Raw genomic sequence first — 23,801 nt, 5'->3', positions numbered from 1 at the left:
CTGGGCAACCTGTGCCAGTGTCTCACCACCCCCATTGTAAAGAACTTCTTCCGAATGTCTAATCTAAACCTACCCTGCTCTAGCTTAAAACCATTGCCCCTCATCCTATCGCTACATGCCCTTGCAAACAGTCCCTCCCCAGCTTTCTTGTAGGTCCCCTTCAGGTACTGGAAGGCTGCTATAAGGTCTCCCTGGAGCCTTCTCTTCTCCAGGCTGAAATGTGGTAATTGAATAAAACGCGGAAGTGTAGTACATCAAGTTGACACATGCTTATAGAAATACACGTGGCTGATCAGTCTTCATGGCAACTGGATTTTTCTTATTTGTGTGAATTTCACAAATTGCATCTTCTTCCTTTTCTCGTCTTCTTTTTTTTTTTTTTCTTTCCTATTCAATTCTATATTATTTTCTAGGACCTTTTAAACCAAGATTATGCCCCACTGGCAAATTTTCCTATAGGAGTGTGATAGTCATAAAGACAACAATGTCATTTGGATGAAATAAGACTCCCTAAGGAACCCTTTAAGAGCTGGAAAATCTATAAAGTTCTTTCTTAATGAAGGGTAACCCAACTTGTGATTTGGTCTTTTAAAGTAAAATATTAGGGAGGCTTTATAGATTTGGAGCATTTCTCATTATGGGAAAGAGAAGATCACTGCTTCTTAGGCTATCAATATATATTTGTGAGTCAGCAATAATTCTTCCAGTGAATTTCATGTTCACATTGAAATGTCTTTACTTGTTTTAAACAAGGCAAGAATTACAAAATTATACTACGCTGATGTCCTGGTTCCGGTGGGGATAGGGTTAATTTTTCCTGGTATTCCATGCCATGTGAGCCACGCCCACCCTGAGCTGCCGGGGGAGGGGGCAGGAAGTTGCTGCTTAAAAGCGGGCTGGGGCATCCCGGGTCCGGCCGGTGAGCGGCGGTTCCGTAATCGCGTTTGTATATTCCCCTATCCGTGGTGGTGTTGTTGTTGTTGTTTGCCTGTTCCCTTTGCTGTCCTGTTAAACTGCCTTTGTCTCAACCCAAGAGTCTTGCCTTTTCTTACGATTCTTCCTGTATTAGGAAGGCGCGAGCGAGCGGCACGTGGTTCTTTGTTGCCATCTGAGGCTAAACCACGACAGCTGACAAGATCTAAAAATAAAGTCACTTGACAATTGTGTTAAAATAAGTACTGCTACTAGCTTGATGTAAATAGGAGGAAACCTTATCCTAAAAATGACTTCTATTGCCTCTGGGCATAGTCACCCAGGTGGTGAAATGGCACCTGCTCTTCTTTAAGTCATTTATTAGTTCTGGGGGAAAAAAAATCTCTGGAGATCACATCCCTATCTGTAGAGAAGAGGTCAGTACTGCTCTATTTCTGTCTTTGGTATCTCTGCATAACTTTGCAGTTGATGCTGCAATAAGAATTACTGACACTCATGCACAATGATGCATTTAAGTCTGTTGCAATTAGCTGTTTCTTGCTCTGATACCAACCTTCTGGCATTAGACCTTGGTTTATCCACTTGTGAAATGAGGGTAAAGATACTGACCTCTGTGGTAAAACCAGTCTGTGATTTACTCCTGAAAAGCACCACCTATAAATTGGGTATAATATTTAATACCTAATAGCATATGTAAAAAGAGCACAAACTCCACTGGCTTGTCAACTCTCAGTGAGAGACACACTCCTGTGATGTTCACTTCTGTCTGAAATAATTGACTCAAAGTGGCCAGTTTACATGAGACTCCATTGACCACTGGACAGTTTATATTGGTAAAATTTTATTTGGTCTTCAAGGCATCTCATCTCCTGAATTAGGAATTATCCCTGGTGTAAATCCTGTCTTTGATGAGGGCATAAGACATAAGGATGATAATAATAGAAGGGATGATGCTTTCCAGTTTCAGTAACAGGTTGGAAAAATTAATATTCTTTTGTGGCAGGGGTCAATACAAAAGGATCATTAATTTGGTACGATCTAGTGGACTGAATACTATCAGGACAGTGCATGAGGGCCAAGAAGCAATGTCAGGACCCCTCTTCACACCATCAAGAGCAACAGAAGCTGCCAGTACCATGTTATGCACATGAAAAAAGCCACCCCTGGTGCAGGGGACCTGCTGATAGGACTATACCAGCCATCTGTATGGCCATCCAGCCACCTCCTGAGGCCATCTCTTCCTGGTGGCCAGCTGAATGGCAGCATGGGTGTTTAGTGGCATCACCTGGAGTTATACTGTTTAGTGGCAGATGCTCCCCCTCCTCTCGTGTCTTTACCCTGTAGTATTTGCCTGTGTTTTACATAGCAGTGAAGGCAAAGTGCTTAGCGAGTAAGTTTATAGCATTCTTCGTTAAGAATTTACATATAGAGAAAATTAAACCTGACTAGAAACCTAATGACCTAAATAACCTATTTTCTAATTTGATGAAATGGTGTGACCTACCAAGGGACTTAGTCCAAGGAGTTTTGTGTGCTGATCTGATGCTAAGCACAAGAACTTTGGGGATACCAACTTCTCTTGGGTGTCTTGCCCAATTAACATCAATCATACTGAAGAAATCACAGAATCACAGAATGGTAGGGGTTGGAAGGGACCTTTGGAGATCATCTAGTCCAACCCCAGCTGCCAGAGCAGGTTCACCTAGAGCAGGCTGGACAGGAATGCATCCAGGTGGGTTTTGAATGTCTAGAGAGAAGGAGACTCCACAACCTCTCTGGGCAGCCTGTTCCACTGCTCTGTCACCCTTAAAGTAAAGAAGTTTTTCCTCATGTTTAGGTGGAACTTCCTGTGTTCTACCTTGTGTCCGTTGCCCCTTGTCCTGTCGCCAGGCACCACTGAGAAGAGTCTGACACCATCCTTTTGACACCCGCCCTTTAGTTACTTATAAGCATTGATAAGATCCCCTCTCAATCTTCTCTTCTCCAGGCTAAACAGACCCAGGTCTCTCAGCCTTTCCTAAGACCAAAAGCTACCTGGGGGACTATAATGATCAGGATGAGAATCTGTGCTAGCCAACACTGTCACTGGTGAATAATTAGGTCTTCTGTAAATCCTAGTAGGACACTCCCATCTCCAGGTACCTTCTGGCACATCTTGCTTAAACACTGAGCACTGGGTGACTGAGGATTCCAGTATAGATGGGGTAATATTGAGAAACGGGAAAAAAACAAGAGGGGGAGCTGACAGCACTTGGACAGCATTATTGGAGTGAGAAGTAATGTCTTTTCCCTGGAACATTTTAACCAGTGTAAATATATCAATACTATCCACATTTTAAGTAGGCTTCTTCATGATTCATGATGAATCAGAGGATGCAGCTGCCCTGCTCTGTGCTCAGGTATGGTGTGAAAGTGAAGTAGAAAGTGCCATGAAGTCATAATAATATACTTTGTTTATAGACTTCATTTAATTTCCAACATTTCAAAGCCTTGCCAGTATTATTTAATTAAAATCTTGCAACAGCTCTTTGAGTTGGGCAAGGACTATTATATCATTATATCAGTCAGTAAATGTGGAGACCCTGAAGGCTAGATTGAGACTGCCTGCTTTAGGTACTCAGTTTATTTGTTGCAACATCTAAAAGAAATAGGTGCTTGGGTCCAGCAGAATGATTCAGATCACTTAAGGCAGGTGCCTATGCAAATTATACAAGCAATGCAGCAACGGATGCCTCTGAAGTAGCACCCAAGCGATGTTCACATGTTTCTCCATCAACTGAATGGTGAGCTGTGGGGCCTTCATGGGATGATTTAGTGTGGATGCACGCAGCCACTCAGGCATAGGCACTAGGAAATATTATTCTCAGGAGTGTGGCTAAGTAAGTGCTTAATTCAAGACTCAACAATGTGCAATCCTGCTTACATGGGAATCAAAATGCAAATTCCCCTCTGAAGGGCAAGCACCTGTGTTGTGGGATAAGTGGGAGGAGGAAGCACAAGGAAGAAATTCTTTACTGTAAGGGTGGTGAGGCACTGGAACAGGTTGCCCAGGGAAGTTGTGGATGCCCCATCCCTGGAAGTGCTCAAGGCCAGGCTGGATGAGGCTTTGAGCAGCCTGGTCTAGTGGGAGGTGTCCCTGCCCAGGGCAGGGGGGTTGGAACTAGATGATATTTAAGGTCCCTTCCAACCCGAACCATTCTGTGATTCTGTGATATTAATGGTTTAATCATTTATCCAGAAAATAGAAAAGTAGAGATCTAGGCTGTCCAGCCTGAGGGGGTCTGACCCCAGCATTTCCACTTGCTTGGACTATACCAGGCTACAGGTAAGGCTGGAGTGGAGATATTGCCTCCTCCTGCTGAAGGTTGACCATTCAACAACCAGTAGCGTAAGATATAGAAGGTAGAGAATTTCAGCCCAGTGGAAGGGGAGGCCTTTTGCTTGTAAATCTTCTATTTTAGAGCTCTATCCGATAAAAGGCATGAAAAAATCAAGTTAGGTCAGGGAACAGGCATTCCCTCGTGCCCCAGGCTTAGCTGGCACTTAGGAATGCCCGGGTGTTTCCACACTGCCAGACTGGGTCCCTCTCCTGTACCCTGGTATCCAGGTCCTCCACACTCTGCACTTGTTAGCGGGCCATTAGGGAGACATTTTTTCCATCCAAGAGGAAATCTGGGCATGTTCAAAATGACAGTGTGCTCCAGGCTCTGCTCCAGGAGAGTTGTGTTGTGCACCACACAACTTTGGCTCTTTACCTGGTGCAATATTGCAATGCTAGCCTGAAATCCCCAAACCCCAGCATCCCTCCTGTCACTTCCCAGAGCACACAGGAAGCAGATGGCTGCAGAAAAGCCCTTATTTTGGCATCCGTGTTAGGAAAAACATTGCTTCAAATTGCAATGAATTCATTTAAGAGGAGATCAGGCAACAACCATTAATTTCAGTGCAATAGAATTCTCTGCTCTTCTTATTTACTGAGATGTTGTCTCACCAGATCAAATTAATGAAATTACAACAGATCGCCCAGCGTACCGACAACAGCCAATATCTGCCTAGCATCTCGGAGAGGCATCCGTTTATCAAATGCCTCCAGTTTCTGTTCTGCCACAACTCTACCATTCAGCCTGTTCTGTTGGAAATAGAAAAGATAAAGTTTTCCAATGTACTTGGCTGAGTCAGAAGCTCTTTTGGGCAGTCATGCACAGGGACATGCATTGACTGACCTGCTAGCAGTAAATTTGTCCCCACCATGCCAAAGGAGATATGCTATTGCCCTTGGGTGCACTTCTGGAGGCCACGTGTGGGGCGTACACAACTCCACCCTCAGCTGAGGTGGGAAACTTGTTCAAAGTGGTTTTGAGGTTTTGTTAAGAAGCAAAACAGGAGATCTGCGTGAATCTGGAGAACCTGGAGCAGTCCAGGGATTTTTTCTTCTTTTTAAGCAAACCAAGCAACTCAAAGGCTGTGTCAACTTACTTAAGTGCTCTTTATGCCAACTAATCATAGCTAGCACAGAAAACAATGCTGACTATTGCTCCCTTCCCTGCCTACACTGGAGGCGAGGAAGGTCAAAGACACAGAGCTGAAACGGCAGCTCTGTGCCATCTGGAGAAACTCCATATCCTCTGGCTGCTTGGGAGCAAAGGAAGGAACACTGAGTTACTCCTAAAAATCAGTGAAAAGGACAATGAACATGTCAGTGGGGTGAGGAGCATCAGCACAAGCCTGCCTGCCCCAACGTGCTGATTCCCCTATGCAGTACTGCTACAATTGCTGAGGGCATCTCATGCCCTTGTCCCTTTTGTCACCAATCTTCCCTCTGGTAACTGTGAAAAGCATAAGAGCTGGTTTTATAGCCTTAGTGATGTGGGCCCCCCCAGCCCTGAGAAAGCTACAGTGAAACCAAGTCATCTCAGGGAGAGTGCCAAGCAGCCCAGGAACGGGAAAGTCATCACTGCTGGCCTTGATGTGGGACCTAATGGCAAAAAACTCCATCACCAGAACTGCGAACTACTGAGTTTTGTGGTACATTGCTGATTCATGTTCCATGATGCTGCTGAGCATCCTAGATGTCTCTACAACTCTGTTTCTAGTGCAATATAATGCTGGGTTTGGGTCAGATTCTGTGATGAGATATGCTGTTGTTATTCACAAACAACTGCACTAAGACAAGTGAGTTACTGATAGGTATAATACAAATTGGCTGAGCTATATCTTGCAATTGGGATCAACCAGACAAGTTCCTCACAGTTTGCTCCCAGTTTATTTAAGCTTCTTGTGTGAGCTGCATAAGGTACCAGCAACGCTTTTGCTGCTGCTCCAGCATCACTCTGACGTCAGCACTTTTAATTGATTTTCTGTCACTGTTCTCTCAGATTAAATTTCAAACAGTGAACCATGGCTTGATAGCTCATTAGCAAATCCCTCTGAGCCATCTAGTCCTGCCCTTGCTTGACATTTAACTCTGCATTGCACATACTCCCAAAGCCTCCTGAAATCAGCACTGCCTCATGTGAAAGCTTGGTCAGACTCAGTGCTGCTGCAAAAGCCATGCTCAGCTGCATGTTTTCAATGACAAATCACTAACGATTCCTATTATGAGTCCTTGGGTCTTTTCAAGTCTTTGAGGTTGTGTAAAAACTCCTCCATGGACAGTCAAGCTTTCCTTTCCCACCCTTCCCCTCAGCCTTTGATCTATAGGGGAATTATTCTGACTTCCTTCTCGGTGAAACCTTAAAACAGGGCATTCTTACTCCTTTTGTTGTTCAGCATCATTATTGCAATCAGGCAGACTAAGGCAGCTGGGATAATGTTCTTTCAGCTTTCTTTTGCTGTGATACATGAATATAAAACTCTCTGTAGGCAGCTGGAATGGGAAAGCTGCCTCAGATCATGCTCTGGAGGTCACAGACCCCAACTCTCACTTTTGCAGTTGGGTCGGATGGGACGCAGATTGCCCTGAGTCCACTATGAACCCACTGACCAGCAGATAACTTGAGCTCAGCGTTTCCTATGCCCAGCTTTGAGTCACATCGACTGGCAGGTTAATAGTAAAGATACAGCCATTGCTTTGTTTTATTTCCTCCATGCATCTGAGAAGATCTCTCACCTTGTACCTAGATTATCAGTGCCTTCAAGCAAGAAATTATATTGCGTATAGTCCAGAGCTATAGCACACACTTTTCCTTCTAACTCTTCTTAAACTGCCACTTAACCAAGTATCCAGACTGCGCACTGTCAAAATCTTAACCTGCCCTCTTCCTCCAAGCTAAGAAAATCTCTACAAAAGCTGAACCGAGGCATTTTTCGCCACCTGGTAGGTAGAGCACAGCCACAAGGACTTCAGCGTATCCCTGTTGAAGCCACAGATGGGACTTCCCAGCCCCATACCATCTTTTTCCCTCGACAGAAACTTCACTCCAGAAGTCAACCTCACCAATTTCGATGGGGAGATGCTTGATTTATGCCAGGCCAAGATGAGAATCCGGCCGTGATTCTTTATTGCCTTTTAAAGCCAAGAGCCCAGCAGAAGCCAATTGTGTCTGACGTGAAGCTGCTGCACACCCAACGTGGAATCTGAAGAACTCCATAAACCAGCAGTGGTCTAAAAAACTTCAAACAAGACATTCTGGCATTGGCCAGAAAGAGTGAAGATAAATAGCTGGGAGCTGCCGAGTTGTGAGGGAAGAACCGCTTGACTGTTGGACAGAGAGCAAAGTAAGAGGCAGAAATTAGGCAGGGTGCTGGGAGGCTTGTAACGCTCCCAAAAGGCAAAGGGGTCACAGCATTTAATTTGATTAATTCATTGCCGGTCCAGAAGACTTTGTACTGAGCCTCAGGCAGTGTAATAAATATACAATCATTAAGAGAGGAAATAAAAGATCGGTTGGATGGTAAATACTTCAGCTCCCTCTCCCACTCCAACTTCCCTCTTGTTTCTTCTCTTCAGTCAGTGCAAACACTGGAAGCAACACAGTAAGCAAGTGGTAGCATTAAAATAACAACAACAAAACTCACTGTATTTCAAATGCCTTGGTCAAAACACTTTCAAGGAAAGCTTTGACTTGCTTTGCCCATCATTTTTGTTTTCCCTCAACAGCCCATTCCTCTAGGAAATGCTGTGGGCAGAATAGAGGAACAATCATGCTAGCTTGGCCTCCTCTCCCCAGGACTGGCAGAAGACAGTGGAAAACAACAAGAAGGAGGTTTATCCTAAGGGGGCTGGATAGTGCTTTTGGAGGTCATTTCAGTAGTTTTGGTTGTATTCCTAAGCATCCAGGAGCCCAAACAGCTGTTTTGATGAATGTAATTGTATTTACAAATAATGGTATTTTGCAAAGCTCTGATGCTAACTTTTATGGGCCAGATAGTACACTCACCCTGTAACTGTACAGTGCCTATCCCTCACCACAGGATACAGGTGGAGGGTGCAACCTCTCTGCTGACACTGGGGCTGGAAAACTTTTGCAGCTGCTTGAAGCTATGAAGGAGCCTGGGGTGTCCGAGGAAACCACAGCAGAGGCAGAGCTGGGGGAAGGGAGGGTGACTAATACTCCATAAATCCTCAGCGGGTGAAGTTCACATCTGGCTCTTCTCCCATCTGCTTCAAGCACTGCCACTGCTCCCACACTGCACTTGCTGGGCATCGCTGTGTATCAGACCTCACTGTGGCTCTGTACAGCAGGAAACTGCTTTTATCCCTTTTTCCCAGACAGACACTGAGGTTTACTGCAATTCAGCCACTTTTCTGCAGTCACATGAGAAAGCTATGATCATAGAATGGTTTAGGTTGGAAGGGACCTTAAAGATCATCTAGTTCCAACCCCCCTGCCCTGGGCAGGGACACCTCCCACTAGACCATGCTGCTCAAAGCCTCATCCAGCCTGGCCTTGAACACTTCCAGGGATGGGGCATCCGCAACTTCCCTGGGCAACCTGTTCCAGTGCCTCGCCACCCTCATAGTGAAAAATTTCTTCCTGATATCTAATCTAAATCTACCTTCTTCCAGTTTGAAGCCATTACCCCTCGTCTTATCACTACATGCCCTTGTAAAAAGTCCCTCTCCAACTTTCCTGTAGGCCCCCTTCAGATACTGAAAGGCCGCTATAAGGTCTCCCCAAAGCCTTCTCTTCTCCAGGCTGAACAACCCCAACTCTCTCAGACTGTCCTCACAGGAGAGATGTTCCAGCCCCCTGATCATCTTCGTGACCCTCCTCTGGACCCACTCCAATAGGTCCATGTCCTTCTTGTGCTGAGGACTCCAAAGCTGGACACATGATATGGAAGATGGGTCTCCAAACCCTCCAAACCACACATCAGCCTGCCTCTGCATCTGTGCACACACTGCCATATGACACCTAGGTACCGTTGAGTCAAACACCACTACTGAAGAAAGCAAGGTTACTTGTTTTCATGCTCATAACTCCACACACTTGTGCGTGAATTGGTATCTGATGAACTTTGTTCATCACCTGATTATCACTTCTTCTCCCTTGTTCCAGTATGTAAAGGTGCATCCATGAGTATATATGCAAGATCCATCCAGTATAGACATTCATATCATGTCTCTAAGCTGGTCAGATGGTAAAATGTTCATCAAATATAGCATTGGACCACTGTTCCCCCTATTACTGAAATAATGTGTTCACTGCAGAATAATGAATCAACTCTGTGATTCTGGAGCTATAAAAAAAATTATTTGTGGAAAGTATTACTGTACAAAAATCAGCAAAGTTTGATTAATCAAGGCAGTTGGCTAACCTTATTTGCCTGCGTCTTCCATATACATTCAGGAGAACAAATATGCTTACCCACTACTGAAATACAGATCCTTTCTTTACATAGAATTGTGGCTGATTAAGGCTTCATGATAATAGTCCAGAACTGCATATGCTGTTTCTTAAAATAAACCCCAAACAACACCCCCCTCAAACCAAAACAAAACTCATGGTGACTTTGCCGATATTTCACCATGTTTGTTTTTGCTCATAGCAAGTCCTGTTTTAAATCACACTAATGCATTTGACTTCTGCAAGAGGACAAACCAGAGATTTATTCAGTGCTGTGTGGCAACAGACCATTCCAGCAGGAAACTGAGCTGTGTTTTGTCAGGGAAGAAAACTCATCTGGATAAATGACACTCCTCAGCAGAGTATGGTTACTTATATGTGTGTTTGTACTGACATGAGATGAATGCTGTTCATTCGTTTGATTGTCATTTCTCCTCCCTTCCTCCAGGATTCCTCCTACTCTCCCTTTGGAAGGTTTAATCACCCAACATAAGGCTTTTTAACAGGAACAAGGGCACTTTTAAAATAAAGATGTTAGAAAATAACTTCAAATAAATACCACATTCAATCGTGCATTTAATAAACATGGCTTATATATGTACGCATGCGCGGCACAGCCCCTCTTCTCCCCCTCAAGTCATAGGGCCAAACACTACTCACTGTGTGATGCCCATCCTCCATCTAAAGCTGATACTGATTCTTTCAGAGTTAAACCAGCACCATACAGACTAGTTGAGGAGGAAAGGTCAAATCAGAAGAAATTCAGCTTGTAGCACTGCTGGACGTTGAGGGGGGAAGGTGTGGGGGATCTTGTAGGTGAGTTATGCATTAATTTGTAAAGCATGTTTGTTATGCTAACTATCCAGCATTTGGAGACTGATGATTACTTTACTGAAAGAGTGGTCAGGCACTGGAACAGCCTGCCCAGGGTGGTGGTTGAGTCATCATCCCTAGAGGTGTTTAAGAAACATCTAGATGTGGCACTTCAGGGCATGCTCTAGTGGCAGAGATTGTAGGTTGTTTGGTTGGACTCGATGATCTCAAAGGTCCTTTCCAACCATGAAGATTCTATGATTCTATGATTACTACCTTCCTAATTGCTGCATATGATTAACTTTATATTCCTGTAAATTTACTGTGCATGGTGTCTGTGCTATATGTGATGAAACCCATGTTCTTATTAGCTGATCTTTGAGCCATAATGCCCAATATGCAAGCAAGGCAATCTTTGCTTGTATAATCATCGGTTTGAAAAAAAGAAAGAGGCAGAAATACTGTGAGCATAAAGTAGCATAGAGCTTGATTAGTTTCACTACAAAGAAAAATCCTGCATATAGTGACTTTTAACCTCTGCTTCACCCCTAGCTGCATCCTGGCCTGTAATGATTGTAACTAGGACATAATCAGACAGGTTATATATACAAATTGCCATCTTATCTATGCACCTTAAAATGTTAAATGTGATTTTCCTCATTTGCCCACCTAAGGAAATAGGGAAGAGGTAATCATTCCTGCTTTTTTCCAAGGCACAAGCTATGGCATCGAGACCGTCTCATCAGCAATGCAAGTCTCTTCTTCAGCATCACTTATTAAAGCAAAGCAGGCAGCCACGCGACAAGGAGATGTGGAGTTTGCAATGAGGACCTCTTTAAAATACAGCTCTGCTCTCAGTCTCCCCAGCCCAGCTGTGACACCAATCTGTGGCCTCTCCCTGGGTCTCTCACCTGGGGCTTTAGAAACTACTGGAGAGCAGATGAAAGGATCAGCCATCCATCTGCGCACAGTGTCCCAGGTCATGGAGCGCCAGAGGGGCCCCAACAACATTTTGCCAATGCATGAGGTGTGCCTCTGGCTGTGGGGAGTGGAAGGAGAGAGTCAACTGAGTCAATTCTTGGTGCACACAATTTGAAATTTCAGCTTAGGATGCACCCAATTGACAGTGTGACTGTGGCAAGGCAGGATCTGAAACACCTTCTGCTGTATCCTTGCCTATAGACCAGACTAATGCCACTGGACTAGTTTTCTGCATCAGCCAAGCAGGAAAGCAGAGTTTAATTAGTTTTGATTAATTAGTCTTTCTAAATGCAGGAAGGTTAGGTGAGCACAAGGAATCTTACAAAAATAGCAATATCAGAAAAATGCAGCAGGAAGCAACAGGTCATGGGGAGTGGATGGGAAGGAAGGTGGGAAGAGTTATTAATTAGCGTTTATGGAAAGGACTCCAGTTTCTCCAGAACGATGGTGGAGAAACAGGCAGTGCACTGGGAGAATAGCCATATGCATTAACACTGTACATTTAACCCCAAGAGGTCCCAAGAGATGTAAAATGAGCCAAAGCTCACAAGGTCCCCACTAATGAATGGCCAGTGACAGTCCAAGCTGGTGCAGTACAGGGAATGGACGTCTGCTGTGGCCAACCAAGGTGGCTGGTAGCACTCCCTACATGGGACCCTTCACTCCAGTACAGATTATTTTTGCCAGAACTGCAAACAGCTCCTCTAGAAAGTAAGAGGGACAACTCTTCCCTTCATATCTTTATACTTTCTAGATTGTAAAATCATACATAGGCTTTAAGGTTATATGGCAGGACTGTTTTCTACCATATGCATGACCACTACATAGCAACAGGGAACACTGATCTTTTCAGAAATGGCTAAGTGCTGTTACAACACAGATAACACTAATAAAAGTAACAACAATACAACGGCACCTGCACCAGCACACTACATTGAAATAAACTGCAATGCCTGAATGCCAAAGACCACTAAACGGTTCTCTCATCACTCTTATCACAGGTATCTCTACCAAGCATGGGTGGTTTTTGCTCCATATTTCATCTCCAGCAACATACAATGAAGTTGCAAATGACATCACTGAGCATGCCGAAATGCTCATGCAGTAAAGATAACACTCAAATTGTGATATAAATCTATTTTCAGCTTTCATCTGAATATTCAGGATGTCTCCTTTTATCTCTGTTATATATTATTTTTATATTACAAAAGATGACAAATACCGAATGGCAAGAACAGTCAGGCTATGGAAATTGCCTCCTGGGACAGAGCTATATGTTCTCATAGGGCTTTTTTTTTCTTTTACCTTTTATTTTTATGATTAGTCAATCACTGTTTAGCAACCTCAGGGAAATGCAAGGTGAATTAGGAGAAAGAAGGTCAAGGTTATCATGGAAAAGTTTAATCCCTCCTCAGTGGGAACCAGTTAATAGTTACGGCTAGACTCAAGTGCGGACCTCTGTAGGGAATTCCGGTGAAGTGCAAAGGCAGAGAGGAAAAAGAGCTGCACTGAGATCTTAGACAGTCATAAGTAGACAGATGTTCCTCGGTTTTAATGAGCAGTCTTGGCTCCAGGCTTTTCTTGGCAGAGCTCTTTAGTTTTAGTATTTTTCCTTGTAGTGCAAGGTATGGCTCTGGTTAGCTGGCTCTGTTTAGCTAACTGCTGATGATTTTCCCATCTAAATAATTGACAATGAAGAAACCAGTTCATAATCTGTGACTTGACGGATTAGGTCACGGGGAATGATGTTCAGTTGTAATCATGAAAAGTAAAAATAAAAATTTTAGTTTAAATGAGAACCAGTTTTAAAAATTTAAACAGCAAATCTGATGAGGCTCCTACTGCAAGTTCTACCACTCCATCTTACATTTTTATCGTCATGGACAATAAACTGAAGGAAAATAACACAAAATGGACTTTTTCTTCACAAATTATATTTCCAAGTCATCTTGGTACGGATCATGCCCCTACTTTGGAAACTCATTTGGGTTCAGCAGTGCTGAGAATTTTCTCTTGACAATTTGCTATGCCTAAGTGAAATATATTAAATTGGAAAGTACAGGTTTAGCAAACATCTGTTCAGAAAGCAAAAAGGCCACAAATACAACTGTTATCAAACTGTGAAATCATTAACTTCCACTAAAAAAATGAGAAATAACCTTGTTAAAAAATTTGAAGACTTTTAACCCTTGTCTGCTAGGATATAACTTCCTTAATGCAATAGCCATTGCAGCACTTGGTGGAGAATAATTTTGTTCTTTGCATGTAGCAACCCTGATATAACCAGTGACTGAATTCAGTCCCTTTTCCAATATTTCTGGGCATCTCATTTCTGGGTGTTGCAATTGGTCTGATAATACAATATCATGAATCGGAATGTTTTCATGGCATATGTTCTCATTTTAGACTGCTTTTCATTGTTATAGTCCAGATCCTGGTCTCAGTGAAGGAAATGAAACATCTAGGTGGCTTAAGCATGAGCAGTCTTTGGATCTCAATCAGTTACAAGTCAATAAAATACTTAAGAGCCTTACATTGGCAGGTTATACAAATTCTCTGCTCCCTCTGTGTTCTCAGCTGATTCTCTTTTCATTTTGGAGGCTATGAATTACGTTTCTTTGAAGATCTTTTTTTAGTACATCAGAATCTCATCCACCACTGGTTGGTTAAGTAAAGCTCACCCTTTTTCAGAACCAAGTGTGAAGTCTGCTTTGTGATAAATATTTGATGGTGCAGGAGCTCTGGGCTTGCTCCCAAGCTAAATTCATTTAAACACCTGCCTCTGTGCCATCACAAAAGCAGCTCCCTATTGTAAAGTACAATTCAGTCTCTCAGACAAGATTCAGATTTCTTCCCCCCACCCGCAGGAGAGGAACAGATGTCCTTAGCAGCCGAAAGGAGCTTCCTGCCTCCCCATCTACCCAGCTTATATTAACAAGTCATGAGTTCTAAAACTCTTCAATCGGCTAGGGTTTATTGTTTCAATGATACCAGTCCTTTCCCACAGCCACTCAATGCTCAGGATAATTAGTCTACACAACACCTGCAGACTGGAAGTGACAGATTTACACTAGGATTGTACCCAGGGTCTCCATGTATTCAGCCCAACTATCACTGTGATGGGTCCCTCTGGATCAGCAGTACACCACACCAGTCATGGGACACTGATCCAGCTCCACAACTTCCCATGCATCTGGCCCAACAAATGACTTTTGTATGCTTTGTGGGACAGAGCACTCTCTCCTCAGTACCGTGGCTGTACTCCCAAAGGCTGGGCAATGACTACCACCCTGCGACATTAGACACCAATAAAAGGGATGCCTACCTTGCCAACAGGTATTACCCTGCATCCCTAAGAGCAAGAAATCAGGCAAGGGAAGCAGGAGACCTGCATGGTTGAGCAGGGAGCTTCTGAAAAAGTTCAAGTGGAAGAAGGAAGTTAACAGCACGTGGAAGAAGGGACTGACCACTTGGGAAGATTACAAGAATGCTGTCAGAGCATGCAGGGACAAAACAAGGAAAGCCAAGGCCTCCTTGGAATTAAACCTGGCAAGGGATATCAAGCTCAAGAGGAAGGGTTTCTTCAAGCATATCAGAGGCAAAAGGAAAACTAGAGAAAATGTGGGCCCGCTGTTGAATGAGACAGGTGCCATAGTGACAGAGGATGCGGAGAAGGCGGAGTTACTGAATGCCTTCTTTGCTTTGCTCAGGCCAGCCCTCAGGAGTCCCAGATTTGGAGAAAGTAACAGGGAAAGTCTGGACAAAGGAAGACTTCCCTTTGGCTGAGGAGGATCAATTGAGAGATCAATTAGGTCAACTGGATATCCACAAGTCCATGGGTCCTGATGGGATGCACCTGAGAGTGCTGAGGGAGCTGGCAGAAGTCATTGCTGGGCAACTATCCATCACCTTTGAAAGGTCCTGGAGAACAGGAGAGGTGCCTGAGGACTGGAGGAAAGCCAATGTCACTCCAGCCTTCAAAAAGGGCAAGAAGGAGGACCCGGGGAACTACAGGCTGGTCAGCCTCACCTCCATCCCTGGAAAGATGATGGAACAGCTCATTCTGGGCATCATCTCAAGGCATGTGGAGGAAAAGAAAGCTATCAGAAGTAGTCAACATGGATTCACCAAGGGGAAATCATGTCTGACTAATCTGCTAGCCTTCTATGATGGCATGACTGGATGGAGAGATGAGGGGAGGGCAGTGGATGTTGTCTGCCTTGACTTCAGCGAGGCTTTTGCCACCATCTCCCACAGCATCCTCATAGGGAAGCTTAGGAAGTGTGGGTTAGATGAATGGACAGTGGGGTGGATTGAAAACTGGTTGAAAGATAGAGCTCAGAGGGTCATGATTAGGGGCACATAGTCTAGTTGGAGGTCATTGACGAGTGGTGTTCCCCAGGGGTCAGTACTGGGTCCAGTCCTGTTCAACATATTCATCAATGACCTGGATGAGGGGATGGAGTTGCACCCTCAGCAAGTTTGCTGATGACACAAAGCTGGGAGGGGTGGCTGACACACCAGAAGGCTGTGCCACCATACAGAGAGACCTGGACAGGCTGGAGATCTGGGCAAAGAGAAACTTATGAAATTCAATAAGGGCAAGTGTAGGGTGCTGCACCTGGGGAGGAATCACCCCATGCACCAGTACAGGTTGGGGGCTGACCTGCTGGAGAGCAGCTCTGTGGAAAGACACCTGGGAGTCCTGGTGGACAGCAGGATGACCATGAGGCAGCAATGTGCCCTTGTGGCCAAGAAGGCCAATGGCATCCTGGGGTGCATCAAGAAGAGTGTGGCCAGCAGGTCGAGGGAGGTCATCCTCCCCCTCTACTCTGCCCTGGTGAGGCCGCATCTGGAGTACTGTGTCCAGTTCTGGGCTCCCCGGCTCAAGAAGGACAGGGAACTGCAGGAGAGGGTGCAGCAAAGGGCTATGGAGATGATTAGGGGACTGGAACACCTCTCTCATGAAGAAAGGCTGAGGGATTTGGGTCTCTTCAGTCTGGAAAAAAGACGACTGAGGGGGGGGATCTTATAAATGCTTATATATACTTAAAGGGTGGGTGTCAGTCTTTTTCAGTGATGCCCAGTGACAGGACAAGAGGTAATGGGCACAAACTTGAACATAGGCAGTTCCACCTAAACATGAGGAGGATCTTCTTTACTTTGAGGGTGGCAGAGCACTGGAACAGGCTGCCCAGAGAGGTGGTGGAGTCTCCATCTCTGGAGACATTCAAAACCCGCCTGGACGCATTGCTGTGCAACCTGCTCTAGGTGACCCTGCTCTGGCAGGGGGGTTGGACTAGATGATCTCCAGAGGTCCCTTCCAACCCCTATCATTCTGTGATTCTGTGATTATAATTGCTGCTGTTGCAGAATGCAATGGTGAAATTTTTGGAGGAAGTGCAACAAGCTATGAGAGATATGCAGAGGCAGGACAAATATTTATAAAAATTCTGTATAACAATTCAAAGACTTTTAAATGTTTTGGCTTAATGTTTGGCAAACTTTCTTGTTGATCCCCCCAAAGTTTGGATGCAGAATGGGAATCAATTACAAAAAGCCAGAGAAGTTATTGACTCATAAACATATTTGCTGTAAATGGCAAGTCCCTCTTTGTTCATCATTGAAATTTGAATGTAGTAAGTTAAAATAGAATAAAGCAGAGCTTACCTGAAGAGACTGAAGAATCATAAGTACTTCTGTCCTTCCTATTTGTCCTGAAGGACTGAATGTCCTTTTCCCTGTAAGTTTCAAACCCTTCAAAGCTTCTTCTTTTATTCCCACTTACATCGTTGTCCCACTTCTCACTCGAGGAATTCATTTCACCAAACATGTCCAGGGACTCTGACCTTCCATTACTCTCAGTATTACCAGAGTATCTCTTTGTGCAAGAGTCAGTGGGATCATTGCTTGAGTCACTTTTATCTTTACTCTGTGTCCACTGCTGGGCATCAGAAAGTGATAATGTAGACAGCGTATCCACTTCAAAGCTACTCTTTGAGCCTTTGTGTCCGGTTTCACAATGCTGGTGCTTCTGCTTTTCTTTATGCTTGCTTTTCTCGTTGAGCAATGAGAGGTCTTTATCTGAGCCGCTTAACCTTTCGTTGATCGCATGGCTGGAGAAGCCAGTGGACTTGCTAGCAAAGAGACCACTCAGATCTTCATGTGTCCCCAATATGCGTTCATCCTTATGCTTGTGCTTATGTTTGTGTTTCCTTTTGTGAAGTCGGCCACTTGAAAGGCTTGTTCCTCCAACCTTTGGAGGAGCCAAAGAGGACTGCATGTCTCCAAGGCCCATTCCCACAGGTGTTTGTAGGTGCACTCCATGTTTCGCTTTATGCTTGGCAGTGGTGGACATCTTCATATGAGAGTTTGCATGAAATTGGGGTGGGGGCACGGTAGGTCTCATAAATGGGGAAGCCGCTCCAAGCGTGTGAGACAGGTACAAAGGAGCTGGATACTGACCATAGTAACCAAGATTCATCATAGGCATTGATGTGTAAGGCATTCCATAGGGTGCATAGTAACTCCCACTGGGAATAGGGTAACCGAACCCTTGTAAAAAAGGCACCTTTGTCATGGTGTCATTGGTTTTGGCAGGTCTACCACGCTTCTTCTTAGACTTCATGTCAGAGGTCCTGCGAAGATAGAGCAATGGGTCATACCGGATATATGGCACAGGGTAGTAGTGATCAAAATTAATCCTGAAGATGCTGGGATATGGATTTTCATGATAAAATGTGTAACTTCTATGGGAAATCCTGAAAACTTGAAACTTATTGATGAGTTCCTCAAGGTCTCCCAGAAACTGGAGGTCATCTCTGTTCTGCAGGCTTTTCCTTTTCCTCTTGTGCTTTGGCTTTTTAATACTCTCATGAGAGAGAAAGTTACCCACAATGAGATGTTTCTGCCAGTGACCGTGCCTGTTCTTTGTGCTGGTGTCAGATGGGATAGCCTCTGGATTGTCCAGGGTGCAGAAATCAAAGGAGTATCTCCGGCGGGATTCTGAGCTTTTCTCAGCTTGGTCAGAAGTGCTGTTGTTGTCTGTACCTATCCCACTGTCACTTGGTATGGTTTCTTCACTGTGAGACTCACTCACTGGCGACAGTGTGACTTCTTTCAGAGAACCTATTTCACAGAGGTGGGAAGGTGAATTAGCCATTAACCTGGGTGGAGACAGTTTCCAAGTTCCACTGTGCATTCCTTTCTGGGTTTTTGTAGGAAGAATGCTGATAGGTTGAAGATTTGGCATAGTTTTTAAATCTGAAAAATTTGTTTCAGTGCTTGCAGGGCTAAGGTTGCCATTAGTCCCCACTAACTGTGTCGAAAGCGGATGAATAGCTGCTGGTGACGATGCCACAAGTGACTGCAGGTTGGAAGGCACTGCTGGGTTTTCTGGCTGGCTGGAAACAGGCCTTGAGTGCTTGATGGCTGTCTTAGGTTCTTCTGGCTGAGGCTGCAGTTCTGCTCTTGGCTTCCTGCCCCGTTTTTTACCAATGTAGATTGTCCCTCTCTTGCTGACATTGATCTGCTTCCCTAGTCTGGCATCAATGGTGGTTGGCCCAGCACTAGACGGTGGCTGGACCTTTGCTTTCAGAGCTATGCTGCTGGAGCAGGAGGACAAGATCTGATTGAGAATATTCTTCCTCTTGAGGGTCTTCATTTTATTAATGGTCTTGATGGTCTTCTTATCCAAGACCCCAAGCTTCCCAACCTTTTTGTGAAACTTGAGTTCACTGATGGACTTGTCCTCTCCCGGGACCATCTGGGCCAACTTGGCCAGATTCCGTCTCCTCTTCCTTTTCTTTGTTCCTGGAAATTCACGATTGATTGGACTCACTGGGCTGGTGGAGGTTCCCTCATGAATCGTTTCAACAGTGAGCAATGGCTGCTTCTTTGGTCGTCCTCTTTTTTTCTTGACGGGTGTGATCACAGTAAGACTGTCTGTATTGGTATACAGAGGGCTGGATGGTGTGATGGGATAGGCTGAAGGAGGCTCCACCATCAGCTTCTCAGATGTTGTCATGGAGGTCTCCCGAAGGACAGATTTAGGTTTGCTGCAGGTCCATCGTCGCTTAGCTGCAAGTTTGGGGTGCTGGACCTCAGATAATTTGCCAGCTGTGGGAAGATCGATGGGCAGGAGAGTGGATGTCACAGCTACAGATTTTCTGAGTCTGGTAGCACTGTTGGGGGAAGCTTTGTCAGTGAGCACACCACTGTTGATAGTTACTAAGGGGGACTTGTTTTCAATCGCTTTCCCTGGCTTTGTGGATCGAAGATCTTTTTTACTACCCTCTGGTTCCGAGCTAGTCCTGTTTGCCACTTCACTGCTCATAGCAAGTACAGAAGGCAGGCTTTTCTCCTGGATAGTTTTCTCCATGGAAGATTTTGTGGATTGCCTCTTTTTCCTTTTGTGGACAGATGTAACTGTTGTTGGAGACTTTATAGGGATAGTAATTTGTACATGACTGGTGTCACTTTCACAACTCCTAGCAGAAGTGGGATTCTGCTTCAAGGGTGACGTATCCAACACACTGTCCATCGAGTAAGACTCCTTTTTCCCTTCCATGCTGTCATGGGATTTGCTGTCAAATGCTTTCTGAGCACTCTTCACCCATTCAATGTCTGCAGTTTGGATGGTTTGACTTATCAAGTCCTTTTTGCTGGACTTCTTTGTACTCCTGATGGGCTGATCGGGGGCCTCCAGCTGCACATCTCCCTCTTGATCACCGAGAGACAAAAGTCCATTGCACTCCGAGGTGTTGCTCGGCTGGGCAGCCGCGCTGATGTTGTTGGGTGATGGGACTGCACTGCAAATGGCAAGCTCTTTACTACTGGCCGACAGCTGTCCCCATGTGCTGCTGGAGCAGGACTTCGTTGCTTGGGATTTGCTGAAGGAAACTCCTGTCTCCAGAGCAGGGACCTTGGTGGCACTAACTGTTTCTCGACTGGGTTCTATGTTGATGAAGCAACTTTGAGAAGTGGATACAGTATCTGAGCTCGCTGACCAGTCAAGATGGTGCTGGTTGCTACTTTTCTGCTGGTGCTTTGATTTTAAGGTGTCACTGGTGAAGTCTTGTTGGAGGCCCAGATCATAGTGCAGAGCAGAATGTTTTTGTGGCCTGTCATAAACCTGGAAGGTAGAAGAAAATAAAAAGGAAAAAAAATTAGTTTATCAGTCCATTCATAATCCCTGGTTGCAGCTCTTCATTTGTACAGTGAATGATGACTCTTCTTAACCAATGTCCTTGTAAGGCTTAGAAGCCTTTATAAAGTCTTCTTATACTTGAGCCAAATTTGCATTTAGATTCATGCACTGTAAATAAGTTTTGTTTTGTTTTCCCACTCTAAAAACAATGGAAATATTTCTATAAATGCTAAATTGCTAAGGAAACATATTCTATTGATTTTTTATTTAAAACACAAGTAAAATATTCCCTTTCAATGGATGAATGGTGCAACTCAGCCTCCTGGCGAGAATCCCTTTTTCCTAAAAAAATAATCCCTCACAGAACTTGATGCTCCACAACAGCAATTAAGCTCATTGTTGGAAACAAGAAAAATGCAAAATTATCTCGGAAGTTGTAACAAACAAGGAAAACCCATGGGTCCACTTCCCTACGAAGCCAGAATCTACAAAGATTTACTTGCTTAAATTTCCACATAGAAGTCATCCCCACAAACTTAGTGCTTAAAATCATATGCATAGCGTCAAGTATGTGAGGCATACTTGGCAGGTTCAGGATTTGCATTACTCCCTTTCCATTTTAATAATCTGCTATTTGCAATGTTGGTAAGAGATATTTTCAATATGATTTTTAATCCGATAGCAGCTCTTCAAGCCACAGAGGTTACAGTAAGGACAAAATTATGCTGAAGACTGATACAGAGCAAAAGAAAGTCTATTTTTTTTCTTGGTGGGCCTCCTTCAGCTAAAGAAATTGTTTGTTATGGCTGTAACCTCGTGAAATGTCTCTTAAAGCAAAGAAAAAATTTATTATTTTTTTTACTTTCATTAATTGACCTCTTCTAGTCATTTGTTTTCTCCTGTTACATTTAGGAGCTTTTTTTGTAAAGCTCTGGATTAAACTGTGCAACTGATTTTGTACACCTAGTACCGCAAACAACAGTTCTTAGCAAACTGTAATGACACCATTCTGAATGCCAAATAAATTATGAGAGACTTAAAATAAATGTGTAACCAAGGAAAGAACAATAGAAAACAACTGCAAAGTGTCTCATGTTTCTTCAAACACCTTGCTGCAATTAAGTTTCTATCAATCAGCAGTGTTATGTTAGATCCCTGTTCAGGGTGTTTACAACTGAGGTTTTGGAGCAAGGAGGCTGTCAGCATAAGAGGGTGTTGAGCTGGGAAATGAGGTGTCCCCAGTTCTGAGCAACTTCAGAGGGATTTGAAAGGTGCTAAACACCCCCAAGCCCATGGTGCATTATTTAGTGACCAGTAAACATACATGTTATTGGCAAACTGATGTTGAGATACCCTTTGTGTGCATATGAAAATGGGCATGTGGCTTTTCAGGAATAGGCAATAACAATGAAGCTGTTCTGGTCCATCATCTGAGGAGTAATCAGGGACTCTTAAATCCTGTGGATAGTTCAGCTGTCATGCACGTGGACCAGCCATGCTCAGGGAAAGCAGAGATTTCCAGGAATTGCGGAGTGAGAAAATGAAAGCACGCAGCTGCAGTGGAGCTGCAGATGTTGCGGGTAAGTGACATCCGGTTTCTTCAGCCTGAGAAAAGAGCCGAAAGCATAAACAGCCCTCAGGGATTGAATCAGATCATCATCCTCCTCCTCCTCTCAGTAGCCTCCTACACGCGAGCCACACAGTGCACAGTGGCCTCAACCCACACTGCTGGTGCCCTCCTTCAGAAAATAGAGCCCACCCATATCCATGTCCTTAGGATGAGACCAGGGAGGGGTCAAAAGGAAATCGGCAGCATTGGCACTGAAGTTTGATGGTTTGATTTTATTTAAATTTTTTTTAAAGTGATGACTAAGCTTCTGAGCTTCATTTTACCTCAGCTGTTTGGGGCTTCTCCTGCCCCCCAGGCCAACAGGCCGGATGTGCTGTCAACTGGACATGAGGAGGTGTGAGGGAGGTGGCCATCACCTGGTGAAGTCCCAGTGTGCTGGAGGTAGCTGCCCTTCACCCCCATGAAACATCATCTTCCTGAGGTACCATGATTTGTGACTTGGAAAAGCCCTGGAAATGATGGGCTGAGACCTCTCTTGGCCCCCAGGACCCACACTGAGGCAGGGCCAGGCTGCTTCTGCACAGATCCTAGCCTTATGGCTGCAATCAAAGCAATTCCCAATACCCACTTTATTTCTAAAATGCTGAGCTGTGAAATTAAATGACCTGAAAAATTTCATTTGGAAGAAAAAAAAAAAAAAAAGGGTTACAGCAGTGAGCGAAAACATCACATGCTGGCAACACCCTGGTCCCTCTAAGTCCACTGCACACACAAAGATCTCTAGTTTAAAAGGAGCAATAATCTATATTTTAAGGTAGTTAATAAGGGCTCATAACTGAGAGGTCAGCTATATATCAGCGATGAATGCCGATATATTGCTTGTCTCCTCCAGCCTCATTTCCTCATCCCGCACATTATAAAATGGTGATGCAACTTCCAACATATCCCTAATGATAGCCTTGTCATTACTCCAGCACCACAGGCCACCACATCATCTATCTTACAATTCATCAGAAAGGTATGCCTATGTCATCAAAAGTGCTAACTCCAGAGGCATTTAATCACACGGATAAGCACTCCGATTTCCATAGCCCTTCAAAAAATGACCAGTCTGCAGGATCAGGGGACTCCATTTCCTAAGCGGAATGTCAAAACTATATGTCTGCCCAAGGGCATAACTGTCCACTGGGTTTCCTCATGCAATTTCTTCCAGCATAACACTTACTATTTGCTCTCCCTTATAGAAACACCAAACTCATGAGTTTCAGTCCTCAGCTTTGGCAATGGTGGGTAGACCTATGAGCAGGATACATCCTATATACTGGCAACTGAAGAGCCCTAGCCAGAGAGCAGAGGAGGAGGGACTGTGTGTTTACACCTGCCTTGCCAGACCTGTGCAGCCCTGCACCTGCAGATGCGATTGCTCCTCTTTACAGCTTTATTCTGGCATGCAGCCCTTGCAACTGAAAAGATGGGACTGTATCAGCTCCATGATAAGCAGCATCCTACTCTACAAGCATTACCCAGCAGCAGAATCCATCCCTCGGGGACTCTTTTCATTTAACTA

The 23,801-nt window shown here is 44.4% G+C and overlaps 1 protein-coding gene across 1 annotated transcript in view; it reads right to left on the bottom strand.

The window, feature by feature from the left end:
* Window positions 1-23,801, bottom strand: part of LOC141735437 (SET-binding protein-like) — a 343,864-nt gene that overhangs the window by 68,982 nt on the left and 251,081 nt on the right. Inside the window, exon 5 of the mRNA XM_074568194.1 lies at window positions 17,187-20,649. Within this exon, the coding sequence (XP_074424295.1) occupies window positions 17,187-20,649 (3,463 nt within the window). The remainder of the gene's footprint in view (window positions 1-17,186; window positions 20,650-23,801) is intronic.

The sequence above is a fragment of the Larus michahellis genome, chromosome W (genome assembly GCF_964199755.1).
Source record: "Larus michahellis chromosome W, bLarMic1.1, whole genome shotgun sequence".
Lineage (NCBI taxonomy): Eukaryota > Metazoa > Chordata > Aves > Charadriiformes > Laridae > Larus > Larus michahellis.
Note: the sequence above shows the minus strand (reverse complement) of the source record. Positions and strands in the feature narration are given on the sequence as shown.